The 17,291-nt window shown below is 45.3% G+C and overlaps 1 protein-coding gene across 2 annotated transcripts in view; it reads right to left on the bottom strand.

Moving 5' to 3' along the window:
• Window positions 1–1,039: 1,039 nt before the first annotated feature.
• TNFRSF25 (TNF receptor superfamily member 25) overlaps window positions 1,040–17,291 on the bottom strand; it is a 20,878-nt gene continuing 4,626 nt past the window's right edge. The window contains exons 3-10 of one of the 2 annotated variants that reach the window (XM_042477911.1): window positions 12,270–12,378; window positions 11,498–11,626; window positions 10,431–10,598; window positions 9,606–9,690; window positions 7,451–7,522; window positions 6,490–6,533; window positions 3,659–3,793; window positions 1,040–2,426 (exon numbers count right to left, since the gene is read on the bottom strand). In XM_042477911.1, the coding sequence (XP_042333845.1) occupies window positions 2,068–2,426; window positions 3,659–3,793; window positions 6,490–6,533; window positions 7,451–7,522; window positions 9,606–9,690; window positions 10,431–10,598; window positions 11,498–11,626; window positions 12,270–12,378 (1,101 nt within the window). In that variant the 3' untranslated portion in view covers window positions 1,040–2,067. The remainder of the gene's footprint in view (window positions 2,427–3,658; window positions 3,794–6,489; window positions 6,534–7,450; window positions 7,523–9,605; window positions 9,691–10,430; window positions 10,599–11,497; window positions 11,627–12,269; window positions 12,379–17,291) is intronic. The other variant, XM_042477912.1, reaches the window with a different exon arrangement.

Here is a 17,291-nt window from a genome sequence, read left to right as displayed (position 1 = left end):
TGCTGTGTACATACACGAAACATACAAACACACCCACTCCCTTCCAGCTAGGACCCCGTAGAAGAGCCGTCAATGTATTTGTCTCTGCAGATGCAACCTTTTAAATGTTGCAAAAGGAAATGACAAAAGACCACTCACCCATCGACTGAAAGGCATCCGTTCCTCGTTGTATGAAGAAGATACAAACGCATGAGGTTCTTCCGGCGGCCAAATCGACAGATGTGTCTTTCAATCCTTAGAAAAGAGCTGTTCAACTTTCTCTGCTTAATTGGACATTTATCATCATCATTATTATTATTATCATTTCCCCTCCTCTTTTCTATGTGATTTTGGCTTGTCTGTACTCGACGCACCTCCAACCGGGAGATGCGTCAGGATTGTTTCTGACCTAGAATGTTTTATCTTCTCAGCTATTAAATAATATTAATTATAACAATAACCTACAAAAATGGAAGCCTACTTTAAGGGGGATGGCTTTGCTCTTGCCTTTGCATTTCCTATAAATGAGTCTGTTATGTATTTTTACATTATTGGGGTTTAGCAGTAAAGCTCCAACCTTGGTTAGGAGGGTCGAGCCCAGCCACACAAACACTACACTTTGTTGTTGTTGTTGTGTCATTTCTAAGACCTTAATGCAAACCTATCATGGGGTTTTGAAGCAAGTTTCTTCAGAGAGAGTTTGCCTTTCCTTTCCTTTGAGGCTGAAAGAGTGTGACTTGCCCAATGTTACTCAGTGGGTTTCTGTGGCTGAACATGAATTTGAACCTTGTTCCCTAGTGTTGCAGTCCGACACTTAAACCACTACACAATACAATCTAAATCAAGTTCATCATACGGAGGAAAATTGGAAGTTTAAACAGGGTTTATCTCGTGAAAATCACACAATTACTATCGCAATTAATATTTGCAGATACAGCGCAATAAAAAGAGCCATTATCCCAGGAATAGTCAAAGAATATCCAGGCAATAAACAGCAAGAAAAGCATTTTTGGAATTTCCCCGCGAATGATTTGTTGCTGTTTATTGCCTGGTTATTCACAGGTTAATGGCACTTTAATTGCTTTTCAGTTCACCTTAATTGCAAATGGGCCATTTTTAGTGGATAATCTCATTTATGCATCCAATTGTCCCTGTGTGATAAATGTGCCCTTTTTGAACCAAACCAAGAAGACAGGGATTTTACCAAGAAGACTTTTGAACCAAACCAAGAAGATTTCGCTCTTGCCGACACATTTTCCTCCACACAGTACGTCTGCATCCATGAAATAAAATTAAAATACTACGTTATTAATAAAAATGCCCTCTTAGGGGACACGGGAGGCATTCTTGCTTGCGTTTATTGCTTTGCAAGATCGGAAGCACAGGGATCCTTTGGCGCGTCTCAATTGCCTTAGACATTACAAGCAAACATCCCTCTAAGAATACGAGGAGCTAGTTTCTGCCGCTTGAGGGCAGGAGAGACCTTACACACTTCTGTTTATTGTTTTGATTAAAAGGTGACATAAAATGTCTACACGGCTTCCATACCTGTATGGGCGCGTTCTTTTCTGCAGAGGCGGCGAAAGGCTCCTCTGTTGTTTCCCATCATCGCATGTCTAACATGCAGATTCCATGGCTAAAAACCTTTGCAGTCACAAATGCTCTCTCTCACACATACACACATATACACACATTAAATTATTAAGAGCTAAACGGCATAATCCTATCATTTGTAGTTGGCTGTTGTGTCTCAGAGGTTCCTGGGAAGCTTGGCCAGAGTAAGGAGATCTTTAGTTTCACCCAAATTTTCCATTTCTCACATCAGATGGTAAAGTCCAGTGAGGCATCTAATGCCACTTGCTTTATTTCCACCCACAACTTTGACAAATAGTTTTTCCATGGAAGGTGGGCAGCCCAAAGTAACATCACCTCCTGAGACACAGAACGGTAGGGCATCCCTGGCACCCCATTCGTTTCCCTGGAAAAGTCTCAAAGTTCAGTCTTAGCAATGCTGGCGATGGTAAGGTTGGGTGCAAGTACAGTTTGTCCAAGGCAGGTGTGCAACACATTGTTCCCTCCATCCGCGGCTCAAGGGCTGCGCAGTGGGCGGTGGAGCTGCGCCAGTTGCTCCCGCAGTTCCTGGGCGCATCCTCCCAGATGCATCTCCTCCAAGACGGCGAAGATGGTGCCCGCGGAGGCCCCTTCCTTCTGGCACCAGCGCTTCAGCATCTCATACTGCTGCTCCCGGAACTGGGAGTGCTCCACTTCCACCAGTTCGATCTCTCTGTCCCACAGGCCCAGGCCACGCACAAACTCCTTCCAGCGCCGGACGGGCACCGCGTCGATCACGGCGTACAGCTTGCGGCCTTGTTGGAGGGATCCACCGCGAGGGAAACCACCCTCCGTCTCTGTGGTCAATGAATGGCCTGCAAGATTCACTGGCGCCGCTGGAGAAGGAAGGGAAAAGTCAGGTGCATTGAACTTGCCAGGGTTTTGGAGGAGTTGCTCTTTTGGGAATGCAGCTCCCAGAATCTAGCCATGCTTTGGAAATTGACAAGTGTCCATTCTATCCCTAACAATAAGATTTAGAGCAAAACGTTCCTTTGTTTTTTGGAGTTTTATCACACTAGCGAGAAAATGGGAGTTAAACTGGATTTAAACCAAAGAAAACACAGAAATGCCCAAAGTTTATCCCACAACGTTGTGGTTAATGTGAAACAATGCAAAGTTGATCCAAATACAAAGTGGAGAAAACCGGCAGCTTTTTACTTTCAGGACAACCCAAAAGTAAAAAAGCTACCGTTTTTCTCTGCTTTGCATTCGGATTAACTTCACTTTGATTCACTTGTGTGATAAACTAACCAAATTTGCAAGTTTGGTTTAAATTCAAGTGTACTTTAAATTGCTTTTAACTCCCGTTTCCCCGCAGGATCTCCCCTCGTGCGTTTTGTTTTTAACAAAACAGATCACTGCCTGTCATCCTTGCAATTTTAAAATTGTTCCATGACCTTTGCGTTGTTCATTTTTTCATTCCAGTCAGTTATTTTGTTTTTTAGTGACCAATGAGAAGCTTAAGATTGCTAAGAGAAGAGCTTAAAACGTGGAAATTGCCTTTCCAACTGTCTCCAGAAATGCCATCTCAAGATAACCAGAGAACTTCTTCATATCAACAATACATTTAGGCACCCCAGGTCTAGGTCTAAGAAGTTTATCACTAGTGAGTTTCTGCAAGTAAACAGGAGTTAAACTACATCCGAATCTAAAGAAGACTTGTAAATCCAGACAGTTCTTCACAGCGAAATAACGCATTGTGCAATAAGGCGAAGTGGAGGAAGTGGAGGAAACCAGCAGCTTTTCAAAGTGAGAACTCAACCGAATGTAAAAAGCTGCTGGTTTCCTCCACTTTAACTGTGGATTAACTTTGTGTTATTTCGACGTTGCATTTCCGGGTTTCCTTTGCGTTATATCACGTTTAAATCCCGTTTTCCCGCGGGGACTCACTAGTGTGATAAACTTCTAAGATGCTGCATCGCTCCTTGAGATTTCTCACCATTTGTTAAAGCACTATGAGAAGAAAGAACACATTCGTTATGGAGGAACAAGAGCATTGTTATGGTGGGACCAGACCTCGCAGCAAAGCCCTTTACAATCTAGGTTTACCATTCCAAAAGAGATTCACCCAAACAGGATTGCTCTGGAAGCACTTTGGATCCAGCCCCGCCGGGGAAAGAGGCCCGGGTCCATCGGCTCCTCTTCCAGCAGAGAACGAAACACGCCGGCAGCACCAGCAGCAGGATCCCACAAGAAATGGCTGCTAGGACAAGGCAAGAGAAGGAGACACAGAGGCATGGTACCCAAGGTGACACAACTGTTCTTGTGAGTCTTGCATTGGGAGACAAAATCTGTGGCTTTCATGATGTTCTGGATTCTGAGTTTTACTTGCAGAGGGACATCAAACAAACATGGAGCTGATGCCAACCTACTTGGGTACCACACTTTAGGATCATAGAGTTGAAAGAGACCCCCAAAAGGGCCCTGATCCAGTCCAACCCCCTTCTGCCATGCAGGAACTCTCAATCAAAGCATTTCCATTGACAGATGGCCATCCAGCCTCTGTTTAAAGACCTCCAAGGAGGGAGATTCCACTACACTCCGAGGAAGGAGTCTGTTCCACTGTCGAACAGCCCTTACTCTCAGGAAGTTCCTCCTAATGTTGAGCTGGAATCTCTTTTCCTGCAGCTTGCACCTATTGCTCCATTGTGTCCTATTCTCTGGAGCAGCAAACAAGCTTGCTCCCTCCTCAATATGACACCCTTCAAATACTTAAACAGGGCTATCATATCACCACTTAACCTTCTCTTCTCCAAGCTAAACAGGCCCAGCTCCCTAAGTCTTTCCTCATAGGGCTTCATGGTTTCCAGACCCTTCACCATTTTATTTGTCCTCCTTTGGACCCATGGCTCTAGTTTCTCAATGTCCTTTTTTAATTGTTTTGCCTAGACCTGGACACAATATTATTCCAGGTGGGGCCTGACCAAAGCAGAATACAGTGGCACTGTTACTTCCCTTGATCTAGACACTATACTTCTATTGATGTAACCTAAAATCGCATTGGCCTTGTTAGCTGCCACATCACACTGTTCACTCATGTTCAGCTTGTGGTCTACATGGACTCCCAGATCCCTTTCACATGTAGTTTCATTCAGCCAGGTGTCGCCCATCCTGTGTGTATATAGATATATATGTTTGTATTTGTGTATGTGTGCATATATAGATGTGTGTGTGTATAGATAATTTATATATAGATATGTGTGTGTGTGTGAATATATAGATATGTATGTGTTTATAGATATAAATTGTGTGTATTTCTGTATGCATGCGTCGATATGTATGTATGTGTATATCTTCTTCTTCTTCTTGGCTTTACTTCGCGAATGAAGATTCAGGAAGGACCCATCCATGCTTTCTACAAGCGCGTTGATGACGTTGGATGTATCCTTGGAGCCTGTGCAATGGATTTTTCTGGTGGAGCGCAGTGTGCACAGAACTGGCCTCACCCTTTAAACCAGAGGTTCGACTGCAGAGGCCTTGAGAAGCATGGACGGTGGCAGCGAGGTCCTCGGGTCGTAGGTTTGATTAGAGTTTCCTTCTCTCAGATGGTTGACCTTACAGGGTTAGACAAGCACCATCTGCCTGGGTTTGGGATTAGAGTTTTCCTTCTCCTAGGATGGTTGCCATAAGGCTAGAGTGCCCATCCTGCCCTTTGGCGCTCTTGGTCAGACCCTTCGGTTGTGACCTGTCTGGCATGGGAGGCCCTACCGATGGCTATTATACCACCGCCAGCATAGCTCACAACTTCATTAGGGTACGCAAGCCTCTCCCCCACACAGTCAGAGCATAGCTGGAGGGGAATAGGAGGCCAGAGGATGACAGTTAAGGAGGGAGGAGCCTCTTCCTTCAGGCTAGCCCTGGTGGAGCTGGGCCTGCCTGATCACTCCCTCTCAGGCCAGTGTCTATATACATGTGTATATATATAGATATATGTGTGTGTATGTATGTGTCTGTATATGTCTATGCGTGCATATATAGATACGTGTGTGTATAGATATAGATGTATGTGTCTGTATATATATGCGTGTGTGTGTAAAGATATATATGTTTATATTTGTGTATGCGTGCGTATATAGATATGAGTGTGTGTATAGAGATACATATGTATGTGTGTATATATATGTGTGTGTGTATGCGTGTGTGTGTGTGTGTGTATATATATATATATATATATATTTGTATTTGTGTATACATACCTGTGTGTATATAGCTTTACATGTGTGTGTGTGTATTTGTTTTTGTGTTTGTGTGCGTATATAGATATGTGTATGTATAGCTTTACACATGTGTGCATATATAGATTGTGTGTGTGTACAGATATGTATGTGTATGTATATATAGACGTGTGCAGATATATATATGTGTGTGTGTGTATAGATGATATACGTGTGTGTGTGTGTGCGCGCGCGCTCTCTCTCCTCCTTTGGGCACATGGCTCCAGTTTCTCAATGTCCTTCTTTAATCCAACGTTCAAACTGCTATAGCATGCCATGCTGGCTCTCACTTCAGTTGTCGATTCCTGCATTGGTAGGAATTAGATGGACCTTTTCCAATGCTAGGATTCAGTATGCATTGAGTTTCCCCCAGGGATACGTTTGGAGGGCCATAGTTTGCATTCCTAAACAGCTGGATGCGGAGGGGGGGCCTGGTGCGCTTCTCCACTAGCGCAGGGCTGGACAGCACATCCCTCCGTATCCTTCCAGACTGCAGATCCCATCATCCCCCCTCCCAGAACCTTGTGCCATTAACTAATAAGCTTAGACTGATAAAAGCCATGCATTGACCACCCGTGAGTCTTGGAGGAAACGTTCAGGAACTAGAACCCGTATCTCCACTCCTGATGCCTGAGATGTGCTATAGCCTGTCACTTGCACTGCCTTCCCAAATCGCATGACGTACCTGATTGACAGTCCTTGCCGCAGGTTTCGACGCCAGGAGTCTGACTGGAAGGCAAAAGGGACAGAGGTTGTTGGGTTAAAAGATGCCCAGCCAGATCCAAATGTCATTAAAGAATTGGTTCTGGGTTTTAGTTCAAACTTTGAAATAGTCAAGGAAGTAGGTTTCAGGATCACAGACAGCTCCTTTGGATTGCAAGGCCAAGTCCTGGTTTCTAGCAGAAAACCTCCTGGATGTGGCCAGAGATTATATTAAAGGTAGATCAGATCTGAAAATGTATCTCTTAGACATGATAGAAGACGACAATTTGGAGATAAAATATGGACGATTACTATTTCATACGATTGTAGCTGCAAGAACGCATACGCTGCCAATGGGAAAGTAACGCAACACAAAACATAGACATTCGGTTTACGAAACAATGCGAATATATGGAAATAGATAATGTACAATAAAGAAAAAAAATCACTGGAAGCATTTAAAAAAAGATTGGGAATCATTAATAATAATAATAATAATAATAATAATAATAATAATATTTATTTGTATCCCGCCTCTCCCTGTATTGGATCATTAGAAAAAAAAATGACTAGATGAAATTGAATGAATAAAGATGTGTAAATATAACTGATTGAATTAAGGGCTAGTTACAATTATGCATGACTTATAATATTTGCTCAATTAGGATGATTTAAGAAACCATGTAAAATTAAAATAGGATGGACTCTATTAAAGAGAACATGGACATGACTTTACCTAGGCTCTCAAGAGGAGTTACTTTTCTGTTGTTAAATGGAGTTGAAATTTTATTACCTGCCTTTTATTTGCCAAAAATATGGCAAACACACCGCTGTGCCCCAAGAGAGCATTTAGCAAGGGAAAAAAAGATCACTTTGGGGGCCAAGGAGCCACAAAGGTAACCCATGAGTCGCACTTTGGCCGCATTGACTGCAAGCAGACTTGCCTGGTTTGTATGAAGCTCCTGGTCACTCTGAACGGCGGTCCGGCCGTTGAGAAATATTTCTGCGCCATCGTCCTGGAAAAAGGGGGAAATGGTTTGCTCCAAAGGGACGTTGAAACCCAGAAAGCTCAAAGCAACACTTAGTGCAAAAAGCAAAGTGGTGGCGCAATGGTTCAATGCCTGTCCTGCAGCCACTCGTGAGTTCAATACCATCCTTCCGAGGAGGTTGCTAAACTGAGTACCCAGGTTGTTGGGGGCAATTAGCTTACAATTTCTAAACCGCTTAGGGAGTGCTTAAGTGCACTGATAAGCAGTATAGAAATGTACTTGCTACTTGCTACTTTGCTCCCCCAAACCTGTATATTTACAGTTTTTTACCCCCATCCTTTCCCCTTCTTCAAGTTGTGCCCAGATCATGCGCCCGTTGAACCATCATTTCTTTCACTTGCTGGTCAATGACCGAATAAATTTTATATATATATATCATTTCTTTCACTTGTTCGCTTTCAGTATCCCACTTCGATAGCACTTTATATATTTTTGAAATTCAGTGATCTTCCCATACGATTTTATTCCAACTCTGGTATGGTTTCTGATCCAGCCAAAAGTGTTTCGTGTTAACTGTCTATGAAGGACAGTTGATATCTGTTAGAATCCTTGGATTCTATCAGAAGTAAATAGATATTGGAAAGGTTGGGGATAATGGGTTAGGAGAAATAAGAGTTGTGGTCTGAATATATTTAGCTTAGCTACAGACTGGGTAGCCTTAGGGCAGGGATGGAGAACCTTTTAGAGACCGTGCCATAGGTTTGCCACCACTGGCTTAGCGGGAGGGCAGACACCGGTACTTTGCTATTAGTTGCAAGAGGCCTGAAGCATCAGTACAGTAGAATGAGGTGTTAGAAACTGTTAAGTATGAAAAGGGGTGAGCGAGGGGGATTTTGTAGGTGGAAAAGGAGGGAGAGGCATGTTGGGGCTGGAGTTGCTGGGATTTTGTGTACTGTATTGTAATTGCTGGAGATGAGCAGCCTCAGCTTAGAAGCTGAAGGAGTCACAAGGGCTGTCTTGGAAATCATCAGTGAAGTGCCGTTGTTTTGCATCAGACCTGTCTGGCTATTGGTCCAAGAGCTGACTGACTGTTCTGACAATATCTTCCTTTTTAGGTCCTCCGTTGTTTTTAATGCTTGTTTACTATTAAGTGTCTTTAATAGATCTGGATAGGTCTGCCATCTGCCTTTTCTCATTTTGTAACTATTATGAAATGCCTCATTAGGTGAGAGCTTATTAGATCTTCTTTTCCTGTCAATATCCCAATATCTAAACAATACTCTCATAACTCAGTGGTCCTTAAAATCTTTGCTGCTCCTGATCTTATCATATTACAGATAAGCCTGCCATCCGGAAACAGTGCCAATCTCTTCTAAACGTAGCAACCTTGTAATCTCAACCAGTCCTTTGGCCATTCCAAACAACAGGAATGAAAATATAGTTTGAGTTTAGGTAATCCCAGCCCTCTCTATTCACATCATCTTGCAGGGATTAAATGGCCAGTTCTTAAATGGCTTATCACTGATCACTACTTTGGGAAAACTTGGGGAATTTGCTGTTTGAGAGCCAGCACAAAGCGTCGGACTACAACTCCGGAGACCAGGGTTCGGTTCTTTCCTCGGCTCTCCATTCTCTCAGATTCAGAGAAAAGCAAAGATAGCCCCTTTCTTAACAAATCTTGCCACGAAAACCCCATGACAAGTTCACCTTAAAGTCAGAAGCATCTCGAAGGCACACCACCACCACCACCACCACCTTCCCATGACTTCCCAGTTGTCCTGACTGCTTAGCGTGCAGAAGAAGTAACTTCTTGCATAACTGCTGTGTTACCATTGCTTTACACCCACCTCCTAAAATGATAAATAATTACAAGTTTTCAGAGTAAATAGTAAAAAGTATATCCGGTTCTCTGAAGAGCTGTTTCTGCCTCTGGAGACCAGCCTTGACTCTCTGCGCAGGTGCCTTTCCTGGCTCTAAATAAAAGGCAGCTGGGAAATGGAGCCTGGCTTCACTTTAGGGACCTTCACCCCGAATTCCCCAGCATTGCAGCCTCTCCATCCCCGTCTGAAGGGCTACCAAAGAGGAAGGGAGGAGGATCAAGCAGGCTCACCTTGGGCACGGCTGGCACCTCTCTGCTCCGGAGGGACAGAAGCCGGGCTGGCACTCTCCACACATTGCGTCTCTCTCCTCTGAACCTGCAATGGGGAGGAACGGCTTAGTAGTGGCCCTTACATGCAGAGTCCATCCTTACACACAGTTTGCGCTTTGCAGCAGGTGGAGCCGGTGGTGTTACTCAGTGACACTGGGCAGCAATGGGATCCCCAAGGCCCTTCCTCTGGAAAGAAAGGGGCAGCAGGGACCCTTCTTGGGGTGTGTTCCCACTATGATTTAATGCAAATTACTGATTGTTTATTATTATAGTATTTACACCCCGCTCTTCAGCCCTAAAGGTTTATATATTGGTTTATATGATTGTCGTTCCTATTTGAAACCGGTTCCGATCCTACTTTGATCGATTTCTGTTGCGACAAAGTGAGGCAAATGCAAATTTTTCCATACACTAGTTTTCTAGTGGTCCTTTTGTAAGGAATCCTTTGTGCTTCTGGGGGCCGATGGGCACATGGTACTTTAAAAAATTAAATTAAATTAAATTAAATTGATAGAAGCTTTGATTCACTGGTTTTGCAAAATTAAAATCTTTGCTGCTCCTGAAAATTCCCAAGCCAGGCTGCCCGGGCTGCCGCTTGCATCACTGGTGACACACAGATGACTCACATGCATTTTGAAGTGGCACTAACTAGTGGGGATGGCAGTGACAATCCTGCCTGGGTCTGTGCCTTTTTGCCCTCCCTTTGCAGGCCCTTTGGGTTGGGATCTGAGCAAGGGCTGAACGCAGGAAGACACCAGGAAAACAACAACAACAACGGCAGCTCACAGTTCTGCTGGGTCTTCCTGTTGAGGCTGGCACAGCGGAGGCAGGGCTTGCAAGTGAAGATGTTCATCCCAGGAATGGAGTCGGGGATCTTGTAGTGCCCTGGCTCACAGCCGCACTTTGCATCTCGGAGGGCTGTGCAGTTCCTCAGCGTCGTCTGTCCGTATTTGGCTGCAATCAACACTTAGCTTTATTTTTCAGCAAAGGAGGAAGACAGCAGGGCTCTCTGGAGGACAGGCACACTGGGCCTACAAGGGCTACACTTCACCCCTTGGGAGCCATGGGCCATCATTCACCTTTAACAAAAACTGTCATTTAAAAAGAAATCCCAAGATCCCTCTGGAAGCGCCCATGCTGCACCGTTACAGTGCTTTAATGGCCATGGGCATCCTTAGCATTCTCTGGTACTGCACTTCAGGGGGATGGAAGAGAGGATTTGAAGTTATTATTTGAATTATGATTATTTTTTATTAGAATTTGAAGTCCCCAGAACTCTCTGGGATGGAGCCATGGCTACTAAAGTGGGACCAAACTGCTGCAACTCCGCAGCGTGGATGCACCCCTTCTGTTTTCAAGAGGATGCAGTTTTAACAATGGAAGAGGCCTTTTTAAAAACCCCAAACAAAAAATGGGCTAGAAGCAATACATTAATTTAAATGCATGCATTTAAATTTTAAATTAACTTCAGAAAACAGGGGACAGTTTGGAAATTTCAGGGGGGATGGATTGCAGCAGGAGATGAGGTGCACATACTCTCCAACATTTCACAGAGGAAACCCAGTTTGGGGAAGAAAGGCCTCTTCTTGGACCAAAAGAGCCCATGGGAGTCCCTAAATAACATAGCAACACTCCTTGGTTTCCCAAAACCAGTCTTGAGGCCACATCCCATCCCAGGCTTCAAGTAAGCCAACTGCTTCTTGGGATGCAGCGCCAAGAAAGAGCAGAAAGATGAAGCACATGCCAATGCACCCTTCTTTTCTTCCCTCCCAATTTCCTTTTTTTGGGGGAGTGCAAGCTTCCCTCTCCTGCCGCCCCGACCCCCAAATCCGCCCCGTTTCCCAGAGGCTCACGTTCGCAGTGGGAACAACGGCTGCACTCCGTTTCCAAGGTGGGCTCCGCCTGGAACTCTCCACTTGGGCACCGTTCACACTTGCATTGCGCACTGATGTTGTAGCAGTCCAACGGTGTCAGATATGTCCCTGCAGAGCAAACATGTTGCACATTTTAAACACATGCACATGAATATAGATATGGACATAGAGTTCCCGATAGGGCTTCCGCTTCAAGATCCTCCCAGACACTGAGAGCGAGAGGCAGTCCCTGCGGACACCATTCAGTGTCATGCAATACGTTCCAAATCCAGTTGCACACAGCTTGTCGTTCAAACGCAAACACCAAATACATTTTCATGGTTGAAAATTAAGAGAGGAACCTTATTTTAAAATGGGCTGCTCCCAGATCAAGAGGTAATGGGGAAATGATTCGTTCTTACCTATCTAGGGAAATGGGATAATTTGATCTAATTTGCTGACTTTTGAGTCAGAAAGATAAAGCAGAGCAGAGTGGAAGGAGAGACAAAAATAGAGAAAGCTAATTAAGCAAATGCAAAGACCGCTCAGAGAGACTTTGCAAGCTGCAGCAAGAAATCAGGACATTTTAAAAAGCACTGGAAAAGTGGGATGACAGAGGATTAACTGGGAATGTCTTTGCCAAACTGGGACAGCTGGGGGTCATCCTAGCAGGGAGCAGGGTTCCTTGCATAGAGAGAAAACCCCATTCTTCCAAGGAAGGCATGGAAGACTGGGGCCGACCAACCAACCGTCCGGATGCTGCCCTCCTCACCCCTTGGGCACATCTTTTGCGCCTCCGTGGCTCTCAATGTCCTCCTGGACCCCTCAAGGATCACATTGCGCCAGGTTTGGGAGCCGCAGGCCAAATTCACCAGAAAGACCTGAAAGTGGAAGAAGAGAAGGAAGGAGAGAAGGAAGGAGGAAGACACCATTGGAGGAGTGAGGGCAGGCAGACCTGAACTCTCTCCATTGTTGCAGAATTGGTTGTGGTCTTGCAGGAGGTCACCTGGAGCCTCTTTGGAGATTTGGGGCTGGAAACCTGTTGGTTTGTCCAACTAGATTTAGACCCATTGAACCAATTGCCAAATGAGGAGTGAATACACAGGCCAATGCAGCTGATTCAACGGTTCTACTCTTTGTTGCTGTTGTGTGCTGTCACGTTGTTTCCGACTTATGGAAACCCTAAAGTGAACCTATCCTGGGGTTTTCTTGGCAAAATGTATTCAGAGGTGGTTTGCCATTGCCTTCCTCGAAGGCTGAGAATGTGTGACTTTCCCAAAGTTGCCCAGTGGGTTTCATGGCTTAGAAGAGAATCGAACCCAGATCCCCAGAGTCCTAGTCCTACACTCAAACAGCTGACTCTCACATTACATGTAGCCCACTGTTTTCCTCTCTGATATGTAGCAGGTACATAAGCTTTCCATGCAGAACAAAAAGCCATAGGAGCCATGAGCTTCTGGTGCCATTTTGCAAAGTTGCAAGAGGCTGACATATTATATACTTTAAAAATGCATTCAAAACCTCTAGCCTTTGTCTTTATCTGATCTGGCAGGGAAGCACTTGTCTGCCTCTGGGCGATCCTTGGAGGTCCCATGAAATATCAGATGGAAGCTGTGGGCGTTTACTGTCACAGGTTGGCTATGTTTGCAAAAGCAGCGCAGCTGCAAAACCACGATGCAAAGAGCGATAGCGATGCCTGCCGCTGGTTTCCCGCTCTGAGACACCCACCAAGAGCTTTGAACTACAACCCTCAGAATCCCCACGGCTGACTGGCTGGGGAATTCTGGAAGTCGTGATCCCCCAAAGGGATAGATAGAGTTTTTCTTGAAACAACCTCACTTACCCCTTTAGGCCAAGGCTGGGCCACTGGTAGCCTCCCAGATGTGGACAGACTGCACTTCCCATGAGGCTTGTGCAATGAGGGTTTGGGCAGTGGGATCCAGTTCTGGGGACCGCCGAATAGCTGTGGTTCCACATATGGGCCATGCTTTTCCCACCCCTTGCTCAACATTTGCACAAAGCTTAGGGGAAACTACTTCTACAACTATAAATCCCAGAAACCCATACAGTTTCCTATCCTTGTTTTAAACTGACAGAGTTTGGGGGAAGCTATTTCTCAGCCTACCAAGTGGCTATCCAGAGGGCTGAGCCCTATTTAGGGGCAGAAACAGGGTTCAAAGCGTTGGCGAGCTTTTTTAAATTAAAGTTTGGACATGAGCCCAAAGTGAAACCTCTGCTTCTCTCTGTAACAACTAATGGGGAAGGAGTAGCATTTCGCACATCATTTCCCATGTTCTAGAACCTGCCCAGGCCTTTCCCCCTGTACAGTATTTGCACATCTCTGGCTCATGCTCCTTGCCTAAGATCTCTCTTAAGCCCCAAACTCCTGGAAGCATCAGAATTTGGTTTCAGTGAGTCATCCCAATTTTGGAGGAAAAAGTAGCATGCAAATAAATATAACAGCAACAACAACAACAATCATTCCTATGAAACCCTCCTCTTGTTGCTCCATGCCCAGCGCCAGGCCTTGGCACTGCAGCCCTCCCTGCAAAAATATGCCAAAGAACCAGAGCAGGTGCTTACATATGCCCACTGTGCATTGTGCAGCTCTTGTTAGAGTTTGGACCGAAACCCAGAGCAGATACACACACACACACACTTGCCCCTTGCAGTGGAAACTGCTTCAATTTTAAATTTAAGCCTTGAATCTCTCTGCTCAAAATTGCCGAGACCTTTGCAGATTTTGTCTAGTTGTTCGGAAAGCGAGCTGAAATGAAATTCTGCACAGATGTCCTTCCCAATCTGCAAGGGCCCAAATTTAATGGCAATTCCCAGTGAACACAGAGGACCATGTTGCACCTCTCCTGAATTTGAGAGAGAATCAGAGAGATGGAAGGGACCCAAAAAAACCTCCTAATACAGCCCCGTGAGACCTGTGCAGAAATCCACCACTAAAGTACCCATTTAAAAACCTGCCAAGGAAGGAGAGTCCACCAGTTTCCAAGGGAGAAGTGTTCCCATTTAGAACAGCTGAGGAGCCTGTCTGTGAAAATATATGGCAACCCTAACCCAGCCTAACTCCCATTTGGTTTCAGAGCTTTTCTCATCCTAGAAGATTTGGTGTCTTCTGAACCCTCGTGCCACTCGCTAGTGAGGCCTCCAAAACCACATCCTCCTCACTCAAAGAGATGCCTATCATCAGCGGCGCGTCATCAGCAAAAAATGCTCATTTTTTCCCATCCGAAGGGCTGCACTGCCTCCTACACTCGGCCTTTCCTGACTCATTGACGTTGCGCCAGCGCCACTGAGGCCAAGAGAATGCGGCTCGCCCAAAGTCACCCAGTAGGCTTCCATGCCCAAATGGGAAATCGCAGTCCAAAGCTCAAACCTGGCATATATAAATATAATTGTTGTTGTGTGTCTTCAAGTTGTTTCTAACTTATGGCAACCCTAAGGTGAAGCTATCATTGGGTTTTCTTGGCCATTTTCTTCAAAGGGGATTTGCCTTTGCCGTCCTCTGAGGCTGAGAGATTGTGATTGCCTAAGGTCACCCAGTGGGTTTCCATGGCCAAGATGGGATTCGCACCCTGGTCTTCCAATGTCCTAGTCCAGCTCTCAAACCACTGGTTCCCATAATTACATGCAAATAAATACAATTAAATGAATAAACTCTGGTGGCGCTTCCTCTTCATTGAGCCCTGTTTTTCCACCATCTTGTATTTCAGCCCAAAGAGAGTGGCATGTTCAGGAGCCAAAGAAACACCTTGCTATTTATTGCAATTTTGCCGTCTGTCTTGGTTTTTATTCTATAGCATCTTAGATCTGGTCTTTCCCCTTTCCTCGCTTAATATTCTGGTACATTTTCCTGGAAAGTCCCAAACCACAGAGGCGGCTTTACCCTTTTCAGTGCTCCTCTGTGAAAATGCGACGGATGGCACCCTGCGGCCAAATTTCCCACACCCATCGCCCACCTCCAGCTTCTCCTCGGTGAATTTTGAAGACGTCAGACAGTTTCCAAATGTGTAATGACTGGCATTTCTAGTTTCCACAGAATCGCGGAACTAAGGGGTTGGAAAAGCAGTCTGTCGAAAAGCAATTGCACTACAAATAAAAAAAGGTTTTTCTTAATCACCACAGAATCCTAGCATTGCAAGGAACTCCGAGGGTCATCATATCAAACCCCGTTTGGCCATGCAAGGACCCACAACTCCAGTGCGCTCCTGAGAGAGGTCCATCTGACCCAGGAGGTCCCAAACTTTGGTCCTGCGGATGATTTGGACTTCAGCGCAAGCTTCCTACGCACCCCAGAAAATTATAAATCCCAGAAAGCTGCAGGATGGTGGTTAAAGTGGTGCCAAGCTGCTTCATTTCTGCAGGCGGGGCTACACCCTGAGGTTGCCAATGTTTTCACAGCCCCGGCTCCTGGGCCATTGAACACCAGCTGACATTTGCTAAATTTGCAGACTGGAGGAATAAAGTCACAGTCTGGCATCCCCAAGAACCAGCATGGAATAGTGGTTTGGGTGTTGAGCTAAAACCCTATATTAAATAAAGAATAATCATTAATTAAAGGACCAGGGTTCGATTCCCAGCTTGGCCATGAAACTCATAAGGTGGCCCTGGTTGAGTTGCACTTTCTCAGCCTCAGGGGAAGGCAATGACAAACCACCTCTGAACAAACCTTGCCAAGGAAACCCCACAATAGGTTCAGCCTTAGGGTTGCCATAAGTCGGAAACAACTTGAACGCAGTTATACCCACACTGGCATCCCCTGGTCAGCCCCAAGCTTGTCGCGTTACTACAGACAAATGCACCTTTACACACACACAAACCTTTTCCCATAAAACCGCCACCAGTGACTTTGGCACCTTGTAGTTTGGTGCCTTCTGTATTGACAGCTCCCTTCTCCCTCCCACTTGCAACCCATAAGTGCCCATGTTGTGCCGCGCCCATAAGTACTTACCACCACAGGAGCAAGCAACCAGCACCCCATCCCGTAAGGCCCGAATTCGAGGATGTGTGTCACTCAACATCCTGTGGCATTGTCAGTGGGTGGGGGTCCCCGGCAAAAGTCCTGGCGCAATGTGAGCCCCTGGCAAGGAAAACGGGGCCCTCAACGGCCACATCCTCTCACCCCAGTGACAGGTGCAAAAGTGTGGCACAAAGCCAGCCGGGCGAAGCTTTGAAGGCCAAGAAACCACAGCGAGGAGGAGGAGGAGGAGGAGGAGGAGGAGGAGGAAGGAAGTGTGATTTGAAGAATGCGGAAATCCATCTGAATGGTTCAAGTGGGGATGATGGTGGTGTATCTCTGAGGGTGGGACAAATATTACTTATTAATAAGGGTCCTACATATGGAGAATTGTCAATGTTCCGCTCTTTGCAACGCTGAAATTGGGAGACTTGCCTTTTTTTTAGGGGTGCAGTACTTTCATTTCATCCATCTCCAAATAAAGTTCTCCTTCAGCATTGCAAAGAGTGAAGCATTGGAAATTCTACACATCTAGAACCCTTATTAATATATTATGAAAAAATAATATAATCTAACACACACACCCCTTGCAGGTACGTAGGTGGGAGCGACAGGGCCTTTTCAGTGGCAGCCCATGGACTCATGGACTTCCTTCCCAGAGCAGTCAAAATGGCACCTTCTCTGTCCATAAACTGGAGAAGACTTTTGACAAGTCTTTGGGGATGGATGGTTTAAGAAAGATGGGTCTCGTACCATGATTTTCTATCTGTTGCTTTCCATAATAATAATAATAATAATAATAATAATAATAATAATAATAATAAT

Source organism: Sceloporus undulatus, chromosome 7, assembly GCF_019175285.1.
Source record: "Sceloporus undulatus isolate JIND9_A2432 ecotype Alabama chromosome 7, SceUnd_v1.1, whole genome shotgun sequence".
Lineage (NCBI taxonomy): Eukaryota > Metazoa > Chordata > Lepidosauria > Squamata > Phrynosomatidae > Sceloporus > Sceloporus undulatus.
This window is presented reverse-complemented; position numbering and strand designations above follow the sequence as displayed.